Here is a 20,448-nt window from a genome sequence, read left to right on the forward strand (position 1 = left end):
ATCTTTCACTCTCGATTTACCTGGTGAAATCATCGAAGACTTTCGCACAAAAGATTGTTGTGGGTTCTCGAATCGAAGCGCGTCAAATGGAGGTATGTGATCAACGAACCCTAAATTCCTTTCCTTTTTTGAGTAATTGTATGTGTGTTGTGGAAATTTCAAATTTTTTGGTTGGTGACGCTTTGTTCCTGTGACAATTGTTTGGTTGTTTAGGGTAGTGTATTAAAAGTGCCCTGTTGTTGATAATTGATTGTTGAATTGCGAATTATATGCTCTGTTTTGCTATATTAATTCTTAAATTGCGGTTTTGAACTTAGAATTGGTTTTAAATGCTGGATATTGTTGTGTATGTTGTGGTTTTTTGGTAGATGGATGATCCCTTCTCTGTTGTCACATAAAGTATTGGTATGGTGGTGTTTTTAAAACTATTTCAAATGGAGAGTTAGTATATAAAGGTGGAAAAGGGAAGACTTTTACCATTGATATTGACAAGTTGTGTTGGTGGTGGCTGGAAGATTTTGCCAAAAATTGTGGGGATTATGAAAAAATAGACAACCTGTTTTATTTAGTTCCTGGTATGGCCTTAGCTAATGGTTTGAGGAAGGTGTAATCAGACCATGAAGTGATGGAGTTGAGGAGTATAATTGAGAAAAGCAGATGTATTGAAATTTATGTGTTTGATGGAATTGTTTCCCCACAGTTAAACCCCAGTGAGCCCCCACCTGTTGTAACAAATTTTCAACCTTTACTAAAGCAAGATTCACAGCACAAGCTGCCAATAAGGAGGGCCCCACCCAAACATTTAATGTTAAAAGATGAGTCCAACCAGAAAGATGCTTGTACTTCAGTTCTTTGCCCTAAGATTCACATGAAGCTTGATAAAGAGAAAGACATAGCTACACATTGTGATGTCATGCCTTCATCTGAATCCTTGTTTAATGTAAGCTACCATCTTGATCAAGTAATTGTGAATTTGGAGGCAAGAACTTGTACTTGCAGGAAGTAGGATATGGTTGGAATTCCATGCTGCCATGCTGTTGCATGCATTTTTTTTTTTGCATCAAAATGCTGAATACTATGTTGATAAATGATACAGAAAGGATGTGTACTTGAAAGCATATGCAGGTTTTTTTTTTTTTTTTTTTTTTTTTTTTTTTTTTTTTTTTTTTTTTAAGTAAGGCTATGTTGTTAACCATTGACTTGTGTTGTTTGTTGGTTGTTGATAATATATGCTTATACTCTCAATTTCAGGGTCGATTCCACCATGTGAGGGGGAAAGACATTGGCTAAGAGTGAATTCTAGCCTAGAACCCCCTCCCATTAAAATAGGACCAGGAAGGCCTAGGAAAAATAGGATCAAAGATCCTTCCAAGAATCCTAAAAAACCAGGGACATTAACTCGGGTTGGAATGGAAATTACCTGTAGTGTGTGTAAAGAGAAGGGTCATAACAAAAGAAGGTGTCCAAACAAGGACATAGCTACTGTGAGTGAACCACCAGCAAAAAGAAAAAGGGGCAGATCAAGGAATGATCAATCAGAACCTAGACCAAATTCGACTGTACATCAAACACAAGCCTCTACTATGATGCAATCTGCTGGTCCCACTCAACAACAGCATCATCTTGCTACTGCACAACCTACCCAGCTCGGGAGAGGAGGGAGGATGAATAGAGGAGGAACTGGTTCAAGAGGTGGTAGGGGTTCAACTGGTGGGAGGGGATCAAGAGGTGGAAGATCCTCTTCAACTTCATCTGTAGCTGGTAGCAACACAGGGTCTGTTGGTGTTGGGATTATCATTTCAGCTGATGGCAGTGCTATCCAACTAGTGAGTTAGCTCATTTCACTCTATTTTGTTTCATATTTTTATGTTCTTTTTTGTTCACTTAATAGCTTTCATTTGTACACAGAGACCTTCTCAAGTTAGGCAAAATGTCCCTGGAACTCAAGGCAGCCAAGTTTGACAAGGTGTGATGATGTATTCAACACATCAACAACAAGTATTTTGAAGAAAACTAGCATGGTGGCATGTAATCTTAGCCTATATTTTCAGTTAGGGAATATTTTGTGAACAATTTCTGATGTGCATAAAACTTGTTAGTTTTTGTGAACAATTTGGTTACTTTAACCTATGTAATATTAGTAAATTTTGATTAAGGAATTTCCTTTGTTTTAGGTTCATTTTTGGCCAAATTATTGTCAAGTATGTATGGTTAATGCTTTGCTCTATCCATATTGACAAGAATAATATGTAGAAATTATTCCTTGATTTATTTGCAACTTTAAAGAATTATGAACGAAAAATCAGAATGGTTGGGAAGAATTATGAACAAAAACTCAGTAATGGTTGGGAAGAATTTAGGGTAAAATACGAAACAGGGAAGAAGAAGGGAGCAGGGGTGGTTAAATAAAGGGGATTTTTTTCTTTTTTGTAAAGCTAGAAGTGCCACGTCAGCATTCTAACCTGTTGTAACAGGTATATGACCTGCAAGGGTTGATGTGAGAAAAAGGGGGTAAAAGGTTGGAATAATTAGGAATAAACAAAAGGTGGGATTAATATGGGAGAACGGACAAAAGGTTGGATTATTCCCGTTAAATTTTGCTTTTAAATATGTGTGTTATCCTATTAATGCAAAGTAAATATATGGGTTTGCTTGTTGATGTGCTATTTGTCGCTGCCAATCCCCCATTAAGAGGAAGCCCCAATTAATCTCTGGGATAAACAAAATTTGTTTATCACATGACATTTTGGTAAATAAATCAACAACTTTATCCAGTCATCATCACTGTAGGACCCACTTTTATGGAAAAAGTTGTTGATTTATTTACAAAATTGTCATGTGATAAACAAATTTTGTTTATCCCAGAGATTAACGTGTATTTACCCATTAATGATTGATCGATGCACACTTTATTAAATTTATTGAATTGATAAACAACCTTTTTTTTTTTTTATAATCCCTTATATGTTGAATGTAATTGGTATTTCTTATATTGTAGAGGTATTAATTCTCATTGACTTCATGATTATTATTATTATTGCTTGTTACTTTTATATAATATTATTTCTTTAATATTATATGTTTTAATGGATTATTTTTTATATAGTTCACTGTAAATAGCCAAATTCTTCTTAGTCACATGTTTTCATATCCTCTAATTCTGTAGAATAATTAACCATTATTTGCGATTGTTTCTAATTCCATCATTGTAATCTGAAATACTTATATGATTGCTTAAATTTTATTATGCCTTGTCTACTATGTATGCGGCTATGTATGGGAATATCTATATATTATGCATAATTGTATCATATAACAAACTAATTAGATCGTCTAGAATTTAATGATTATAACGATTAAAATTTATTAGCTAGGTATACAGCTAATTAATTAGTGTGATATAGCAAACTAATTAATTAGCTCTTCTGGTATTAAATGGTTTTTTTAGTTATAAGTTTAATATTCCATAATTGTATCTTTAAGGGTATGTGATTAAGTATTTTCTCCATTTTATACGGAGTACTAATTCCTACGAGTAAAACAAGGCATACAACTTTAATTATGGTACTCAAAATTAGATTTTTTTTTTCTTCTTCTTCTATGGATCACAAATACTTATAGACTAGTTAGGCACATGATAATTAAACCTATGATTGAATAACTTGTTATACCTTAAATTATCATGATTTTGTTTGACATAGTATTAATGTCAGAGTAAGTTTGGTATTGGTGGCAGATTAAAAGATTCGTACTTTGTTATAATAAGTTAGGCAAGTAATCTAGATATTGATAAAGCTATTTATATACTTGTTAGTTAAGGTTTCATACTTTGTTATGAAAATTTGATTAGTAAACATAATTGTGGTCTCATTATCAGTAACCTTCCTCAAGGTTCAATACGCAAATTCTATTATAGTAAATTACTTGAACTTAGTCTTGATTGAAACTTAGCATATACATATATATACATATTATTATACAATCTTAGTTCCTAATTTATAATATTGTTTTATATATCAATGAATCATGTCAAACCTTGCAAAACTCGAATTTGTTGCTCGTGATATTACTGGAAACAACTATCTGTCTTGGGTGTTAGATGCTGAGATACATTTAGATGCAAAAGGACTTGGTAACACTATAAAAGAAAACAACACTGCAACAACCCAAGATAAGGCTAAAGCTATTATATTCCTTTGCCATCACCTTCATGAAGGCCTTAAGACTGAGTACTTGACTGTTAAAGACCCACAAGTCCGTTGGAGTAATCTAAAGGAAAGGTATGACCACTAGAAAACTGTGATATTACCAAAAACTCGTTATAATTGGTTACATTTAAGATTACAAGACTTTAAGTCTGTAAGTGAATACAACTCATCCATGTTTAGAATTACATCACAATTGAAATTATGTGGAGAGAAAATCATGGATGAAGAAATGTTAGAAAAAACATACTCTACTTTTATGCAAACAATGTTGTCCTGCAGACACAATACCGTGAAAAGGGTTTTACAAAATATTCGAATTGATATCTTATCTTCTTGTGGCTGAGCAAAATAATGAATTATTAATGAAAAATGATGAATCACGCCCAACTGGCTCTACTCCATTCCCTGAAGCGAATGCGACATCCCATAGTGGGAAAGAGCAAAAGGCTAGAGATCATGCCAGCAGCCGTGGTCGAGGCCGTGGTCGAGGTCGTGGCTGCGGGCGCGTACGTGGATATGGTCGTGGTCGAGGTGGTCATTTTAGGAATTCATACTCTTACCAGAAGTGGGTTAATAATGATGGAAATAAAAATTAGAAGGATAAAAAATGAAAATATATGCTACCGTTGTGGAGGAAAATGCCATTAGTCACGTGTGTGTCGCACATCAAAACATTTAGTAGACCTTTATCAACAATCAATTAAACAGAAAGGAAAGAAAGTTGAAACAAATTTGGTGTATGAGGATGGCGAATGTGATTTTGATTACGGTGATACAACTCACCTAGAAGTGGCTGATTTCTTTCATAATCCGGAAGAAAACAATTGAATAAATTATGATCCCCTGGCGAATAAACTCTATTAATTAGCTTGCATTTATTTTATTATAGAATTTTATCATAGTACTATGAGTTTATGTTTCATGGGACATCTGTTTTTGGACAATTTTATGTTTTTGGACATTTTTTTTATGTTTTCGGATATTTTATTATTATCATTTATTAATTTAAGTTATTTGATATTTTGAATCTTATTTTAGTTCCTTTAATTCTATTAGAATTAGGGGTGAGCGAAAATTCAGGGTACCCTGATATGGAACCGGAACCTGTTCGGAACCGCAGGTTCCAAACCCGGAACTTGTTGATTAGGTTCCGGTTCCGGGTAATAAAATTTTGGATCTAGAATCTGTAGGGTACCCTGTTAGTACAGGTTCCCTATAGGGTACATGAAACCGGAACCTATATGGTATTAAAAATTCTAGACAATTAGTGCTGGTTTGTTATATTTGAAGTACTATACTAAAGTTGTAAGCTTTTATTGTGATCATCTATTTTAAAAAAAAATAAATTTGTCACAATTTATCAAGTAACTATTAAACTTACTTTGACAGACAGGGTACCCTGTTTAGGAACCGGAACCTGCAGGTTCCGGTTCCGGTTCTCAATTCTTAGGAACCTGTTGCAACAGGTTCCGGTTCCGGTTCCTATTTTTAGGAACCTGTTGCAACAGGTTCCGGTTCTGGGTCCTGATATTTTTACAGGGTACCCTGCTACGCTCACCCCTAATTAGAATATGAATTCCTTTGGAGCTCAATCATCAACCAATGGTGAAGATTTATGTCTAGTTGATAGTGCTACTACTCACACCATACTTAAGAATAAGAAATATTTTTTGCAATTGATAATGAAATATATTAATGTGAGTACTATATCAGGTAGTACAAAAATTATAGAAGTCTCCGGAAGAGCAAATGTTTTATTGCCAAGGGGAACAAAATTGGAAATTATTGATGCATTATACTCCCCCAAGTCTTACAGAAATTTACCAAGTTTTAAAGATATTCGACAAAATGGATACCATATTGAGATAATTAGTGAAGGAAATAATGAATTCCTTCAAATCACGAGTGTAACTCAAGGCAATAAACTTACTATGGAGAAATTACCTACATTCTCCACTAGTCTGTACTATACAAAAATCAATACAATTGAATCACATGCTATAGTAAACCAGAAGTTTATTGATGACTTTAAAGTTTGGCATGACTGGTTAGTCCATCCCGGTTCAATAATGATGCGAAAAATAATCGAAAATTCATGTGAACACTCATTGAAGAGCCATCAGATTCTTCATAATAATTTTTCATGTACTGCTTGCTCAATAGGCAAGTTAATACTCCGGCCATCACCAGCTAAAATAAATTCCGAATCAATTACTTTTCTAGAACGCATACAAGGGGATATATGTGGACCAATTCATCCCCCGTGTGGACCTGACAGGCTAAAGTCGTAATCACCCAATCAAAAATAATACCTAAATCCACTAACTATGTAGATAGGGAAGAAGGGTCGAACCACAAGGAAACGAGTTAATTTATTCCTAATTAATCTAAATTATCAAGTAACCAAATTGTTATTATAAAAGGTAACTAAACTACTAAGAGTAAAAGTGGGAAGGAATAAAAGTAGGAAGGAAATCAATGAAATAAAAGCCTAGGGCATAGGTTCGCCAATAAGCAATATTCCGGGGTAAAACATAACAATCAATCATCAATTAAACAAATCATAAAGGGCTTTCGCTACGTATTACAATCACAGAGTTAATCTACCGGTATTAAATCTCATCTCTCGAATCTCGACTTAACCATTTATAAATTAGTCCGCCTATTGAAACTAAGCCTAAACATCAATTCTCATCTCTCGAATCTTGAATCAATATTGCTAAACTCATACAATTAAACCAGACCTAATCTAATTGCATAGCATTAAATCAATCAATAGGAAATTAAATAAGCATTGACAATCAATAATCATAAATTACTCCTTAATATTATTTATTGGATCCCCATAAACCCTAGAAATAAAACTACTCACACATAATTAAATCTAAATTAAATAAAGCAATTAAACAAGTCATAAGGGAATAAAGGAATAAAATTGCTGAAATTAATAGAGAAGAAATCGTTACCAAAATCAATTGAACTACAAAGTTGAGTCAAGAACAAGAGTAAAAGTTTGAGAGTAATCAAGAGAGAGAAATAATCTAAGTAGAGAGAGAAAGTATAAGAAAAAGAAGTAAACAAAAATCAAGTACTAACTCTTACTTAAACAAACTCTAAAACAGTCCTAATTAGAAACTAAGAATTCGGCAAATCAGGTGCTTCAGAAACACGCGCTCGATCGGGCGAAGGGCCGCGGGATCAGGCCCGCCTTTTCTTTGCGTCCTCTCTTAAGCAGCTGCGCCCGATCGAGCTAATGCTCACCCGAACGGGCGCGCCTTGCTAGCAGCAACTTGTTGCACGCCCGCCCGATCGAGCGTATGCTTGCCCGATCGGGCCCGATTCCACCTCAAGGCTTGGACTTTGATTGGGCTTTGATTCTTCGGCCCAATCCGGATTTCCTCTTTGGGTCTTGAATACTTGGTCCAAATGCCCCGGTATCACGTATACCGAGCCCTTAATCACCGGCTCTAACCGGTCCTGGGCTTCAAAGACGGTCGTGCTCCTCCAAAGTCTGTAGTTGCTTCATAGGGTTAGTGCCTTAAATTCCGTGCTATGAATGGCTGCGCGATCAGGGAGAGACACGTGTCCTGGGGGCGCCGTTTTGCGACTTTTTCGGGATTTGAGCCTCCTAATGTAAGGAGACCCTTTACTCTCTTTTTCAGGTGCTCTTGTTAGGGTTTACACGTGTCGTCTTCCTATAGAGACATGTGTTGCCTTTTAATTTGGGCCACGTGTCTATATGGAATTGGACCACGTATTTGGGGTATTTTTTACTCTAAACATTTGCCCCTTAGAGGGGGTAACTCGTACGCTACAAATCGCCTCCTCTGACTTTTCACTCGTCTAAGCACTTAGGCTTTTTGAGCATTTGAAGTTATAACAGAGGTCGGACGGGATTGTCCGTCCATCTGATTGCGCTAAATGCCTTGTTCGGCTCGCCTAAGTTCTTTAGGGGACACTTTAATGTGAATACTGAATAGTATGATTAACATAATTTTTTTTTTTTGGGAAAAAAATCATATGTAAACCATAGAAGAAATTGTTTATTTGTGAGCAGTTATGATTTTTTTAATTTAATTTAATTTTATTTTATTTTTATTTTATTTTATTATTTTTTTTTTACAAAAAAAAATTGTTTTGCAAATTGAGAATGGCATTTTGGAGAAAGATAAATTTATTAACCAAGATGTCTTTTCTCTTTATATAGTATTGTAGACAAGCTAAGAGACGCATGCAATGCGTCCGTGTGCAATTTAAGTAATATATCAAGCTCCTTTTTTTTCCATAATATTATCTCCTTAATTTTAATTAAAAAATATTAGTGAGTTTAAAAATTGTTAATTAAATATAATAAAAAATATGTTATTAAAAAAATATGATAATGATGTTGTGTAGGCTAAATATAAAATTTGACTTTCCTAAAAAAATTTAAAATAGAAAAGATGGTAGTTAACTTTTTTTTTTTACCAAGATGATTTCTTTATTTTTTTTTTAATGGAATAGGGAGGGGTGATTTCAAATAATAATAGTCATTCTATCTCTTCAAAAACCCTAAAATTTTCCAATTTACTTTCTTCAAACCTAGCCACCATATTCAAACCTAGGGTTTGCCATCGATTTTTATTTATGGTAAGCCCCAAAGTCTTCTTTAATTTAATGTTTTTAGCCAATAAAGATCACCATCAGTATGGTGATTATAGTCAGTCCCTCCATCAGTGTGGTGATTATAATTAGTCCCTCTGTGTAGGGTTTAGTCAGTCCCTCCATGCATGGTTTAATATTGTTTGTTTATTTGTTTTTAGTGTGTGTATGGATACAAATTTGGAAGATTCGTCTTGCAAATTTGTGAAACTAGCTTAGGACCCATGTCATGCACGGTAATTAAAAAAAGTAATATTTTTTATTAATTTTTATATAAAACTGTCATCGACATAATACAACTATAACATAGGTTGTGTTTAGTTTCTTCTTATTTTGCAAATATAAAATTAAACATGGAATAACAAAAGAGTGATTAGACCATGAGTATATTAGAATTATGTATTACCCAATGGTTAGGAATAATAATACCGTTTTACTGATATTTGGTCAAATTTTTTTCCCTAACAAAATATAATAATATGAAAATATTTAAGAAAAAAATTTAAAAAGTGTATACATATAGTTTATAATAATTATAATGTGAAGCTATATTGTTATACTCCCTTCATCTCATTATGTTATTTGTACATATTATTAGGCGAGAAACCAATTAAAATATTTTTTTAATTCCCATCTTATATTAAAAAAGAGATCCTGATCAAAATATTAAGAACATAAAAATTGCACTGGAACTTAAACTATTGTGCAGTTAATACACTTTGTAATAGTAGAAAACATATATAAGTAATATAGAATAAATAGTTGAAATTAAAAAATTAGAATAATGTTATTTTTGTCCATGAAATAAATATAACAATGTTATATTTTTGTCCAAGCAAAGAAATAATTTCGTAAGTTATTAGTAATTAAGTAGGTAGATTTCTAATAAAATAATATTTTCTAATTTGTTAACTTTGCAGGTCTTTATTATCATTATTATTATTATTATTATTATTATTATTATTATTATTATTATTATTATTATTATTATTTAACAATATCAAGTTTTTCTCTTTGAGATAACAAGCTCCTAAGTTCATATTAAGAGACACAACAAGGCTCGAAAAAACTGACTTATCTTCATCATTACAGACCATAACAAAAGATAAGATCTTGAGTGCAAGAGAGTATTTTGCAAGTGCTAATCCCATATTACCCTCTTTGTAAAAAGTGTTACCTTCATCTTTCAAACCCCTAACAAAGTTCAGAATACCAAAAGGATTCTCCAACTTCCCAATTGACAGCTCTAAATTATGAGAAGAGATATCATCCTCTTCAACATGAGCAATACACAAAATCTCCCTAAGTTCTTCAAAGTTATCAACAAAATTTATGAATAATAATAACTAAACACACCAAAAGCAACTAGAAATTAAAAACCAAACTTTTTTCACAGAGAGCAAACATGCTTCTCCATAACATAAATAAGCCATACCAAAAGAAACCAATCTGACGAAGAATACTTTGGCACAAGAACGAAGGAAGTCCCCAACAGATGCGCCGCCGCCAATGCACCTATACCACTTGGAGTATTCGTAGTTATATCGCCAATTCACTAGTCCTTTGATGCAGGAATGGTGTACGATTATAAGACCATAAAAACCCTCAAAAGCTGAAAACCAGACCCTAACCCTAACTTTTCTAAAAGAAAATTCGAGCAGTTGGGTTAGCTAAGCAAAGCACCGCTCCTTATTAGCCTCAAGGCCGTCAAGAAATGCTCGTCGACGACCTTAATTGAGCTAACGTTGCTCTGGCCGCCAACGGCAGGGGAAAGTTTGAAGTAGTTCTCTGTTTTTAAAGAGAAGAGAGATCGTTTTTTTTTCAAGAGAGAGAATAATTTTATTTTTAATTTGGTGAATATTTTGTGTATAAGTTATAATAAGTAATTACATTGGGTAGGCTAAGAAATTGAAATAAAAAAAAATTAAAAGAAAAGGGGGAATTTTGGATGGAAAAAACAACACCAAGAAGTGACACATGTCATTCCCGGTGTGTTATATATATATATATATATATATTGATGATTGCGGGTTTGTTGGTATAGGGGTGCAGATTTAGAAGATTTGTTTTACAAATTTGCAGATTTTGATGATCAATCAAGTTTTATCATTTCTGTAGCTATACATTAATGGAACTCCTTTTAAAAACGATGCAAATACATCTAAAATTATTCGGGAGCAGTTAAGAAGCGACGCCATTAGTTTAGGTGTAATTATATTTTGTATAGAGATTTTAGATCTCTTTAAGGGATGATTGTAAGATGATGTTTTTTTTTTTTAAAGATGATAATTTTTTTTTTTTAAAAACTGTATTTTAGGAAAGTAAAATTTATCACCCAAAACCCAATTCTTTAAGGATATACGGAATACTACTTATATATATGTACGGAATATATAACAATCTCTAGGGAAATTGTTGTTTGTAACCCTAATCTGAGTTTTTGTGCTCTTTCTCTCCTCCTCCATCGAAATTATGGGTGATGGGCATGTGAAAAAGTGTTCGAAGATTTTATTACGGGCGGTGCACAGTGCGAAGAAAAAGAAATCAGTGTTAATTTGCTGTTCCTCTTACAGTGAATTCCAGATATTGGATCTAGATAGCGGCGAATTGTCAAAAACTCCTTTTACCCTTTTAGGGGATGCTGGAATCGGCACAATTGTATCGGTAGGTTCAGTAATTTACACCCTTGGCAAGCCCCGAAGTGGAAGTCTAAGCCCAGATTACTCTTATTATTTTTCCAATTGTAAAGGAGAAAACGACATAGTTGAAGTTCATGAAGGCATGTCCTATTTCGACTTGTGCAACCCTGAGATGGGTTGGAAAAAAGGTCCTCTTTTCACGGAGGATAAGAATTTTCCAAATTGCGTCGCTCTTTGCTTCTTCGATTTACGCCTTCTACCCAGCTGATGCTACCTGGGAATGCCTCGTTGAGAATTTCGACGGAGATTGGGTCGGTCCAATTGTTTTTGTTGATGGGGTTATCTACTTTTATGCCCCCAAATCCAGGCTATTGCTTCATGCTTATGATTTAGACACCAAACAATGGTTGAATGTTGTCTTGTCCTCTGACTTTGAGGACTATTCAAAGTATGTTTTCGATGCCTTGCACCATCTCGGCAATGATCTGCTCTGCTTAACTACTTATTTCTATAATCTTCAAAACCTTGATCCTTCAATAGAAAAAGACCACACTGTTGTTGTTTCTGTCCAATTCAAAGTTCAGCGGCCACTAGATTCCAACAAGGTGCTTCTCACTCCAGTCTCTACCAAGTCCTCTGCTTTTGAATCCTGCTGCCAAATTTATGGTCATATTGCTATCTAGGTAAACAGATATTTATTCTTTTCATTCATATGAAATTTGTTAAATTTATTGATTTCTGTTGTGATGTGATATCAAACTATCAATTTAACCTCTATTTAGCAGCAATCACTGAAATAAAGCTGATAATTTTTTTGACAAGGTACCGCCTTTTAATTGCTGGGCTGCTGCAATTGACTTATTCTTTTTTTAATTTTTGTTAAGCTGGCTGCTTAGTGTTTAAAGGCTAAATAGTGGAATGATTACTATTTAAATGATGGTAATACTAAGACAATTGAAATTAAACTGATTTGAGTAGGCCATAAAGCAATTTAAGTTGAGGTGATTGAAAATGACTTTCACTTAATATAGCACCAGGTCACTCCAACCTCATTTAGTCAATCATGAACAAATTTGAACACTTCTTTCCCTTTTTTTCCTCCAAAATTTTATTCTTTGATGTGTCTGAAATGTTTCCCAAGCACTGTAGTACTAAGTACTGTAGTACTTAGGTAGAATTGTTTCAAACTTTTATTTTCAAAATCTTTTCCAGTTTTGAGTTGCCCTTCTCTATAATGATAGTTGTAGTTAGTGTTCAGGCGAGGGTGTGGTGGTTGTTGGGCTATTGGGTATGGGAGATGTTAATAAATTGGGGTTTGAGCATGGTATCGTGGTAATCAAAGGCTTGGTCTACCACTCTACCATGGTGTAGATGGGGATGTGTGATGGTTGGTGTTGGGTTGGAGTAGTTAAGGTGGGGTAAGGATTGTTAGAGGACTTATATTAAAGAGCCTTTATACCATATACTTTGCAAGTTCCATTGACTCCTAAATGAGGGTGTATTGTAAACAATGGGTGTAATGTAAATAATGCGTATTAAAGAGTCTTCATTCCATACTTAGTAAGTTCCGTAACTCCTAAATGAGGGTCTATTGTAAATGATGGGTTTAATGTATATGTCGACTTTGGCTAAACTCAATTTGAATTCAAAAACTTGAATCCATGCTTTAAATATTGGGGTTTATTTTTAGTTGAATGAGAGTGTGAAACCTTGAATTTTAGTGGGAAGAGAGCCCAAAGAGGTACTTAAAAAAATATTTGGAAAGATTCCTCGGGTTTGGCGAAATTATGAAAATACCCTCGTGTGTTTTTTTAAGGTACCCCTATAGTTTATTTACCTTTTATATCCAAATTAACGAGGGAAAGCTAAAAGCTAATAATTCCTTCACCATTTTACTCTTATAGCACTTTGTTTCACTTCCCTTGCCTTTCACCCTTTCTCCTTAAAGTAAAAGCAACAAAAGCAACAACAATAAAGCCTTAGTATCAAAATTGATTTGGAGTTGACTAATATGAATTGTCATAAGGAACCGTATACTATAAAGAAAGAGACATAACTAGATAATCATTTGAAAGAGTTTGAAAAAAAGGTGATTAAAGTGAGCATTATAAAGAGTATCCAAGATAAATTAAGGGAGTTTTAAGGGAGAACTGGGAACAAAATTCAAAAAAGTTTTAAATAAGTGATTTAAAACATTGGAGTAAAAATACATAAAGGTTTGAGAAAACTTTAGCAAAGGATTAATAATAATATTGTATACGAAAATAAATATAGAAAGTATATATATAATCATGACATGCCATTTGAAATAATTATCTCTCTCCACACCGCCCTATCCAACACCAAAGTTAAAAACAACAAAAAGCTTTGAAATGATTTTCTTGGGTGGCCTTTTTTTTTAGTGAGGCATAAGTAAAAGAAGTCAAATGGAATGAAGTTTTTTTAAAAAGGCTAATTTTTTAAGGTATTGATTTTTATTTTGGGCTTATTATTGGGTAAAAGAGTTAGAACCTCGGGGGTACCTTTGGAACGAGGTATTTTAAGAATTTGGCGAAATAGTCGGCAAATTCCTGATAAATATTTGATTATTTCGAATTTAGAAATGAGGCAAATTGAAGAGTATGATAGTTTGACTATGATTATTGTCAAGATGGAAGAAATTGAGGGCTTCTTTGGACTTAGGGAGCTGTTAGGAGGTTAATACCATAAACTTTTTTAAAGTAAGGTGTACAATATTTACTTTACATTTGTTATAATGTTGCCTTAAATGATCAAAATTACTCAAATATAAATAAAAAATTATCTATGCTTTTGCCTATTTACATTAAAATAGTATCTAGTTTGAAGTTACCCTAAGGCAATGCTTGGATTGGAGTTAATATAATAAGGAATATTAAAAGTCAAACTTGAGAAACATAAGTAATTAGAGATATTGTTCTAGAAGGCGAAGTGTTTACAAAATAAGGTAGTTTTGCCATGATGAAAAGAGAGAGATTAAAGAATTATTACCCTCGTAACGAGGGTAATAGTTACCCACCCTCCCCCAAATAAACTAATACTTTCCCGTCAAAAAAAAAAAACATAATACTCCTTTTTCCACCTCATACCATACCATCACTACATAATATTCCTTACAATCACACCATTACCATCTTCTCTATCCTTATATTTACTTTCATTTTGCTTAGTTTGACTTTTATTACCCTAATAATGCATTTCCCTTAAGCATGCCCTAAAAAGGGTAAAAGTTACCCCAAATTGCTAATAGTTACCCTAAGTCCCTAATATTGCCCGATGTACACTAATATTATCGAAATTAGGTGTACACCAAAAATGCTTGAGTGGATTTGTTTGGGGGACTGTTTGGGTGACTTATTTACATAAGGTTATTACTTGGAAAGCTTACGTTATCCTAACATAATCACTAACTCATGAAAATTTTTATCAATATTATTGAGCCTTAGTCTAAACAAACATCCACATCACATTTTTATTTTCATTCATTTTATCAACAAAATCACATGAATATTTTTGACAAAAAAATTATGATTGAAATTATGGTAATAATAATCTGAATTATTGTCTAAAATATCAAAAATGCTGAAAGGAAAGTAATTCAACATTAGTTATATGGAAGCTTACATACATTAGTTATATGGGCAAGGTGCTTATACACATGCATGTGGAAGCTTACATACATTAGTTACATACATGATGCCTTGCATTTTTATTTTTGACCCCATTTATATATATGCGCCTTTGCATTGAACTATTCGAATTTCGTTTAATGGTTTCTTCTTCAAGTACTTTTCATTTCGTCCCCTTTAGTAGAGCACATTGTTTAATACCTAGAGTCAATATTTTACAGCTTGAGTGCAGCAATGGAGGAGAGGCTTGAAGATGTTTTGCAGGTTGGAAACTGGAGTTGTATTAATGTATGATAGCAATTGTTATGCCTTCTTAATAAATCTGCACCTAAATAAATTATTTATGTTATTACTGTTTGGATATTTCTTTGTCGGATGTAATCTCATGAAATTATTAACACTGTAAATTTTATTCTCTATATTGTTTTCATAGGAAGGATACTATGCACTATGTTCCAGAGAAGCATTTTATATTTTAAAGGGACAATTATTTTCCAAAGAGACTTCCAGGCAGTAAAGAAAGAAAAGTTGGAAAGGGAGGGAGAGATGAGCGACTGATAGGCTGACTTAATTGTGAACTCACCAGATTTTGAGGCAGGCCTATGGATAAAATCCTCAGTCCATGAGAAAGTAGAGATTGGAGTAGCTAAGATTTCTGATATTAAGGTAGAAGATAGAAGATGCCTTATATCATCCAAATACCAAATTCCATCCCAATGATGATACCGCAGTGAAGAAGTAGCACCATTTCCAATACCAATTTTAAGCCCCGAAGCAAGAAGATTACTTCATTCATTTTGCAGTTTGCTTTTTCAAAGTACATAGTTTTTTTTATTAACATTTCAAAACTTATTTACTATCCTGCCAGGGGATATACATGCTATGTTAATTGGCAAGATATGCATGCTATGTTAATTGGGGAGATTAATGGGGGTGCGCTCCACATCTCTAAGCATAAATTGCACCTTATCAACGTAACCACTAAACACGGTGCCCATCTATAACAGATTAGCAGAAAATGTAACTACCAAAGTACCAAATCAAAACCACCAAATTACTTGCATGTTAAGCCTAAACAGAGAATGAAATTACCAAATTGCTAGCTTACACGAATATCCTAAACGGAGAAAATGAAACTACCAAACTGCAAACCCCCTTCTGCAACTAATCAGCATCCTCAAAGTTGTTGCAAACACAATATGTAGCAACCCCATATAGCCCATATATATATGTGAGATTAGTTTCATCATATGTCAATTTGTTAATAATCCAATCCAAAAATGACAACCCAAATACATGGGGTCAAAGCTAGAAATTCCTTTAGGTCCAACTCTCATTGGAGCTTAAACTACTCTGACTGCATTGAAGCTGCTCAAAGTAGTTGGAATTCGTAGCAAAATGGCTCACCAATGCACAGGCTAGTCAAGAAAACACGAAAAACAAAACAGGTTATCAAGAAATGGGCTTTAGACAAAAGGGAGGATTGGAATGGAGAGTGGGATAGATTTGAAAAAGACTTACTTGAAGCACAATTGCTGCTAGAAAACGAAGGCGAGGATGAGGATTTTAAAAGAGTAAGCAAGCAATTGCACAAGTACTCGCACAACATGGCTATTTACTAGAAACAAAGAGCTAAAATCAACTGGGAATATGCGGGTGACACCAACTCGAGGTTCTTCTTTAACTTTGTCAAGGGCAGAAAGGCGAGGAACAAGCTGTAAGTCATTAAGGATGAGCAGGGGAACTGGATTACGGAGGAACATGAGATTGCTCAGGTTGCTGGGAATTTTTTCAAGAACCTGTATGGGTGTAACGCACCAGTGGATTCACCCTCAAGGGGTATGGAAATTGAACAGGTTACGAGAGCTATCAAAGCCACTCTCACGGAGGATCAAATAGACATCCTCTCAAAACCGTACTCGAGGAGAGAGGTCAAGGATGCCCTCTTTGCCATGAAACCATGGAAGGCTCCAGGCCTTGATGGCATCCCTGCGGGTTTCTACCAAAAAAACTGGAATTGGGTGCAAGATGATGTGACCGAGGCAGTTTTCTCGTGTCTCAAAACAGGTAATATTTTGCGTGAATTAAATTGTACACACATTGCCTTAATTCCCAAATGTGATAATCCAGATTCAATGGATAAACTGAGACCCATCGGGCTTTGCAATGTCGTTTACAAAATTATTTCAAAGTGCATCACAAATAGATTAAGGAAAGTGATAGGCGGTTTAGTGAGTCAGTTTCAAAATGCCTTCATTCCCGGAAGAGCAATCTCAGGTAATATTTTACTAGCGCACGAATTAATAGAGAATATAAGGAAGACCAACAAAGGTGCAAAGACGAAGCTAGCAATAAAAACCGATATGAGCAAAGCTTACGATAGGATCAAATGGGATTTTCTGGAATAAGTGCTATATAAATTTGGGGTGCCTGACCTTATGGTGAAAACTATCATGAACTGTGTTAAGTCAGTTTCCTTCTCTGTGATTATTAATGGCGCTCCTAGGGAGAAATTTATTCCTAGGTGCGGTCTTAGACAAGGGGGACCCCTCTCCCCGTATCTGTTCATTCTTTGTATGGAATGCCTCTCCGGGATGATTATAAATGAAGAAGAAAAAGGTACCATAGCTGGGATAAAAGTTGCCAGAAATGCCCCAAAGATTAGCCATCTGTTTTTTGCAGATGACTTGGCTTTCTTCCTACAAGGGAATGACAGCAATGTGTTAGCTTTGAAGGAGGTCCTTGAAGATTATTGTAGAGCTTCTGGTCAGGTTATAAGCAAGGAAAAGTCTGTTTTATTGGCTAGCCCTAACTCTAGCGAGGATATTATATGCAGACAGAGTGCCTTATTAGGAATTAATAGAAGTACTGGTTTTGGTGTCTACTTGGGAATCCCAACAGATTTTGGAGCCTCAAAACAACAGATTTTTAACACCTTGGTGGAAAAGGTGAAAGAAAAATTGAATGTCTGGAATTCTCTTTTTCTTTCACATGCTGGTAGACTAACTCTAATCAAATCAGTGCTCTCGAACTTGGGAACATATGTGCTTTCAGCCTTCAAGTGCCCTGTTAATATCCTCAAGAGAATTAATAGTGTCGTGGCAAAATTTTGGTGGTTGGGGAATAGGAATGGCAAGGGTGTTTACTGGAAGAGTTGGTCTCACATCACCAAAACAAAGGACATGGGTGGCTTGGGAATTCTGGATGCTCGTTTCTTCAACCAAGCACTATAAGCGAAGCAAGGGTGGCGCATTATTCATGACAGGGAGTCTCTACTCAGCAAAGTTTTTGGTGCCAAATATGGCATAAATAGGTTCTCCCTGTTCGAGGAGTCATGGAGTAGGAGGGCACTAGGATCGTGGGGCTGGAATAGTATAAAATGGGGTCTGCAAGTCTTGAAGAAAGGTTGTGCTTGGTCCTTAGGGGATGGGTGCTATGCGAAAATCCACCATCCCTGGGTCTATGGCGCAACCCCAGAGTGGAAATATCAAGGTTGTTCTAATAATGACTGTGTGGCTAAGCATAGAAAAGAGAATGGGGACTGGGACTTGGAGATCTGCAGAGAATGGTTCTCAAAGGATTCGGGCAACAAGATCTCTAGCATAAAAGCCATGGAAGCTGGGTATGAGGACTTGATAGTTTGGAACAATGATAGGGGGGTGTTTACTCAGTAAACAGTGGCTATAAAGCTATCTTTTATGAAAGTTATCATCAAAAGAAAGATATGAACTCAAGAAAAAAACACAACATTGATTGGAGGAATTTATGGAGGAAGGATGGCAATCCTAAACAAAAGATTTTCTTGTGGAAAATCCTAAATGATGCGCTCCCAGTAGGCAGTGAGAGGAGAAAAAGAGGCTTGGGTGAGCATCACCACTGTGTTCTGTGCTTCGAGGAGGACAGTCAGAACAATGGTCACTTAGAGACCTTAGAACATCTCTTTAGGGACTGTAATTTTGCTAGTCACATATGGAAAGGTTGCAGGTTAGGTATTAATGTCAACCAGCAAGATCGCATTCCCATCGCAGAATGGATATACAATTGGATGAAATTTTTGAGCGACAAACGAAGAGAACTAGGGGATGGCTACCAATTATTCCTAACAGGTTTAGATAGCATCTGGGAAGTGAGGAATAACAAAATATTCAATAACTCGAAGCCAAACCCGTGGACGGTAATCAAGAGTATGGACAGGAAGGCGAGTTTTGCCTACAAGGAAATGGATGAGCAAGTGGGAAAAAGGCAAGCACACATAAAAGAATAGCAGCCTGAACCCCCGGGCTCCGAAACAACTCGAGGAGAAATCAACAAGGAATGCCTACGACATAATGAAGAAATTCATCTTGTGTCAGGATACAGTAATTGTAGCACTACAAATCTTAGCATTCAACACAGCAGGACCAAAGATAAGGAAGGTAAATGGTTTTGGATCCTGAAGAATGCAGATACCACGCTAAAGAGAGGAAGAGCGAATATACAGCAACAGAGCCGAGAGTGTGAATTTTTGCACAATGTGCTGGACGGACTGCAGGAAGCTAGAAGAATGAAGCTGTGGCATTTGAAGATTGAGAGCGCAGACAAGCAAGCTCTCAAATGGATGCAAAGCGACCACTCAAGTATTCAAGGGGATAGGATGGCAAAAAGCAAGATAACCGATCTAATTCCTTTTTTCCATTGTATTTGTGTCTCGTGTAACAAGTCCAAGGAGTAGCTTCTCTGTTCTTGAGCTGTCAAAAAAAAAAAAAAAAAAAAAAAAAAAAAAAAAAAAAAAAACTCTCATGGGTCCCTCACCACCTAATTATATACAAAATGCATCACAAATCCTCAGTGATCAGAAGGATCAGAGCATGAGAGGAGATTCAGATTGTATTATATAAGACTACATAAATTTACTAGCACTAAATGTTTACATTTACCTAAAAAGGATCATAGTTTTACCAAACCACAGAAAAGGAGTCCTAGTGAGTACATTTTTCATCAAAATGTTAACACACCACTAAGACAGCCACTAATTACATACCACCCGCCTGCTCCACCATCAGACCGCCCCTTAGAGTTGCTCTTAGAATTTAGAACCTGAACCCCAATCCAGAGGCGTTGCCAGCATCGCTCACCAGATCTGCCCCAGCCACTACTTCCACCTCCACCGCTACTACCACCACCACCACTTAAACCCCAGCCACCAGGGAATGCTTCCTCACCTGGAGCAATATGTACTTTAGCACCAAGAAAGCTTCCCCAACAACCATTGCTCCCTTCTTTATTGTCAGAACCCCACTTGGAACCATGCCCGCTGTCTTTGTTATGTGAAAC

The 20,448-nt window shown here is 35.2% G+C and overlaps 2 protein-coding genes across 2 annotated transcripts; both read left to right on the forward strand.

Annotated features, from left to right (window-relative positions):
• Positions 1–4,026: 4,026 nt before the first annotated feature.
• LOC145632559 (uncharacterized) lies at positions 4,027–4,551 on the forward strand. Its single transcript, XM_081684925.1, has 2 exons — positions 4,027–4,280; positions 4,389–4,551. The coding sequence occupies exons 1-2, from the start codon at positions 4,027–4,029 to the stop codon at positions 4,549–4,551; spliced, it is 417 nt and encodes a 138-aa protein (XP_081541051.1).
• Positions 4,552–16,544: 11,993 nt separating this feature from the next.
• On the forward strand, positions 16,545–19,399 carry LOC145632560 (uncharacterized). The gene is made up of 5 exons (XM_081684926.1): positions 16,545–16,709; positions 16,875–17,202; positions 17,608–18,292; positions 18,449–18,757; positions 18,841–19,399. Exons 1-5 carry the CDS (start codon positions 16,545–16,547, stop codon positions 19,397–19,399), a joined length of 2,046 nt encoding a protein of 681 aa, XP_081541052.1.
• The last annotated feature ends 1,049 nt before the right edge of the window (positions 19,400–20,448 follow it).

Source organism: Chenopodium album, chromosome 5 (genome assembly GCF_948465745.1).
Source record: "Chenopodium album chromosome 5, dcCheAlbu1.1, whole genome shotgun sequence".
In the NCBI taxonomy this organism is placed as follows: Eukaryota; Viridiplantae; Streptophyta; class Magnoliopsida; order Caryophyllales; family Amaranthaceae; genus Chenopodium; species Chenopodium album.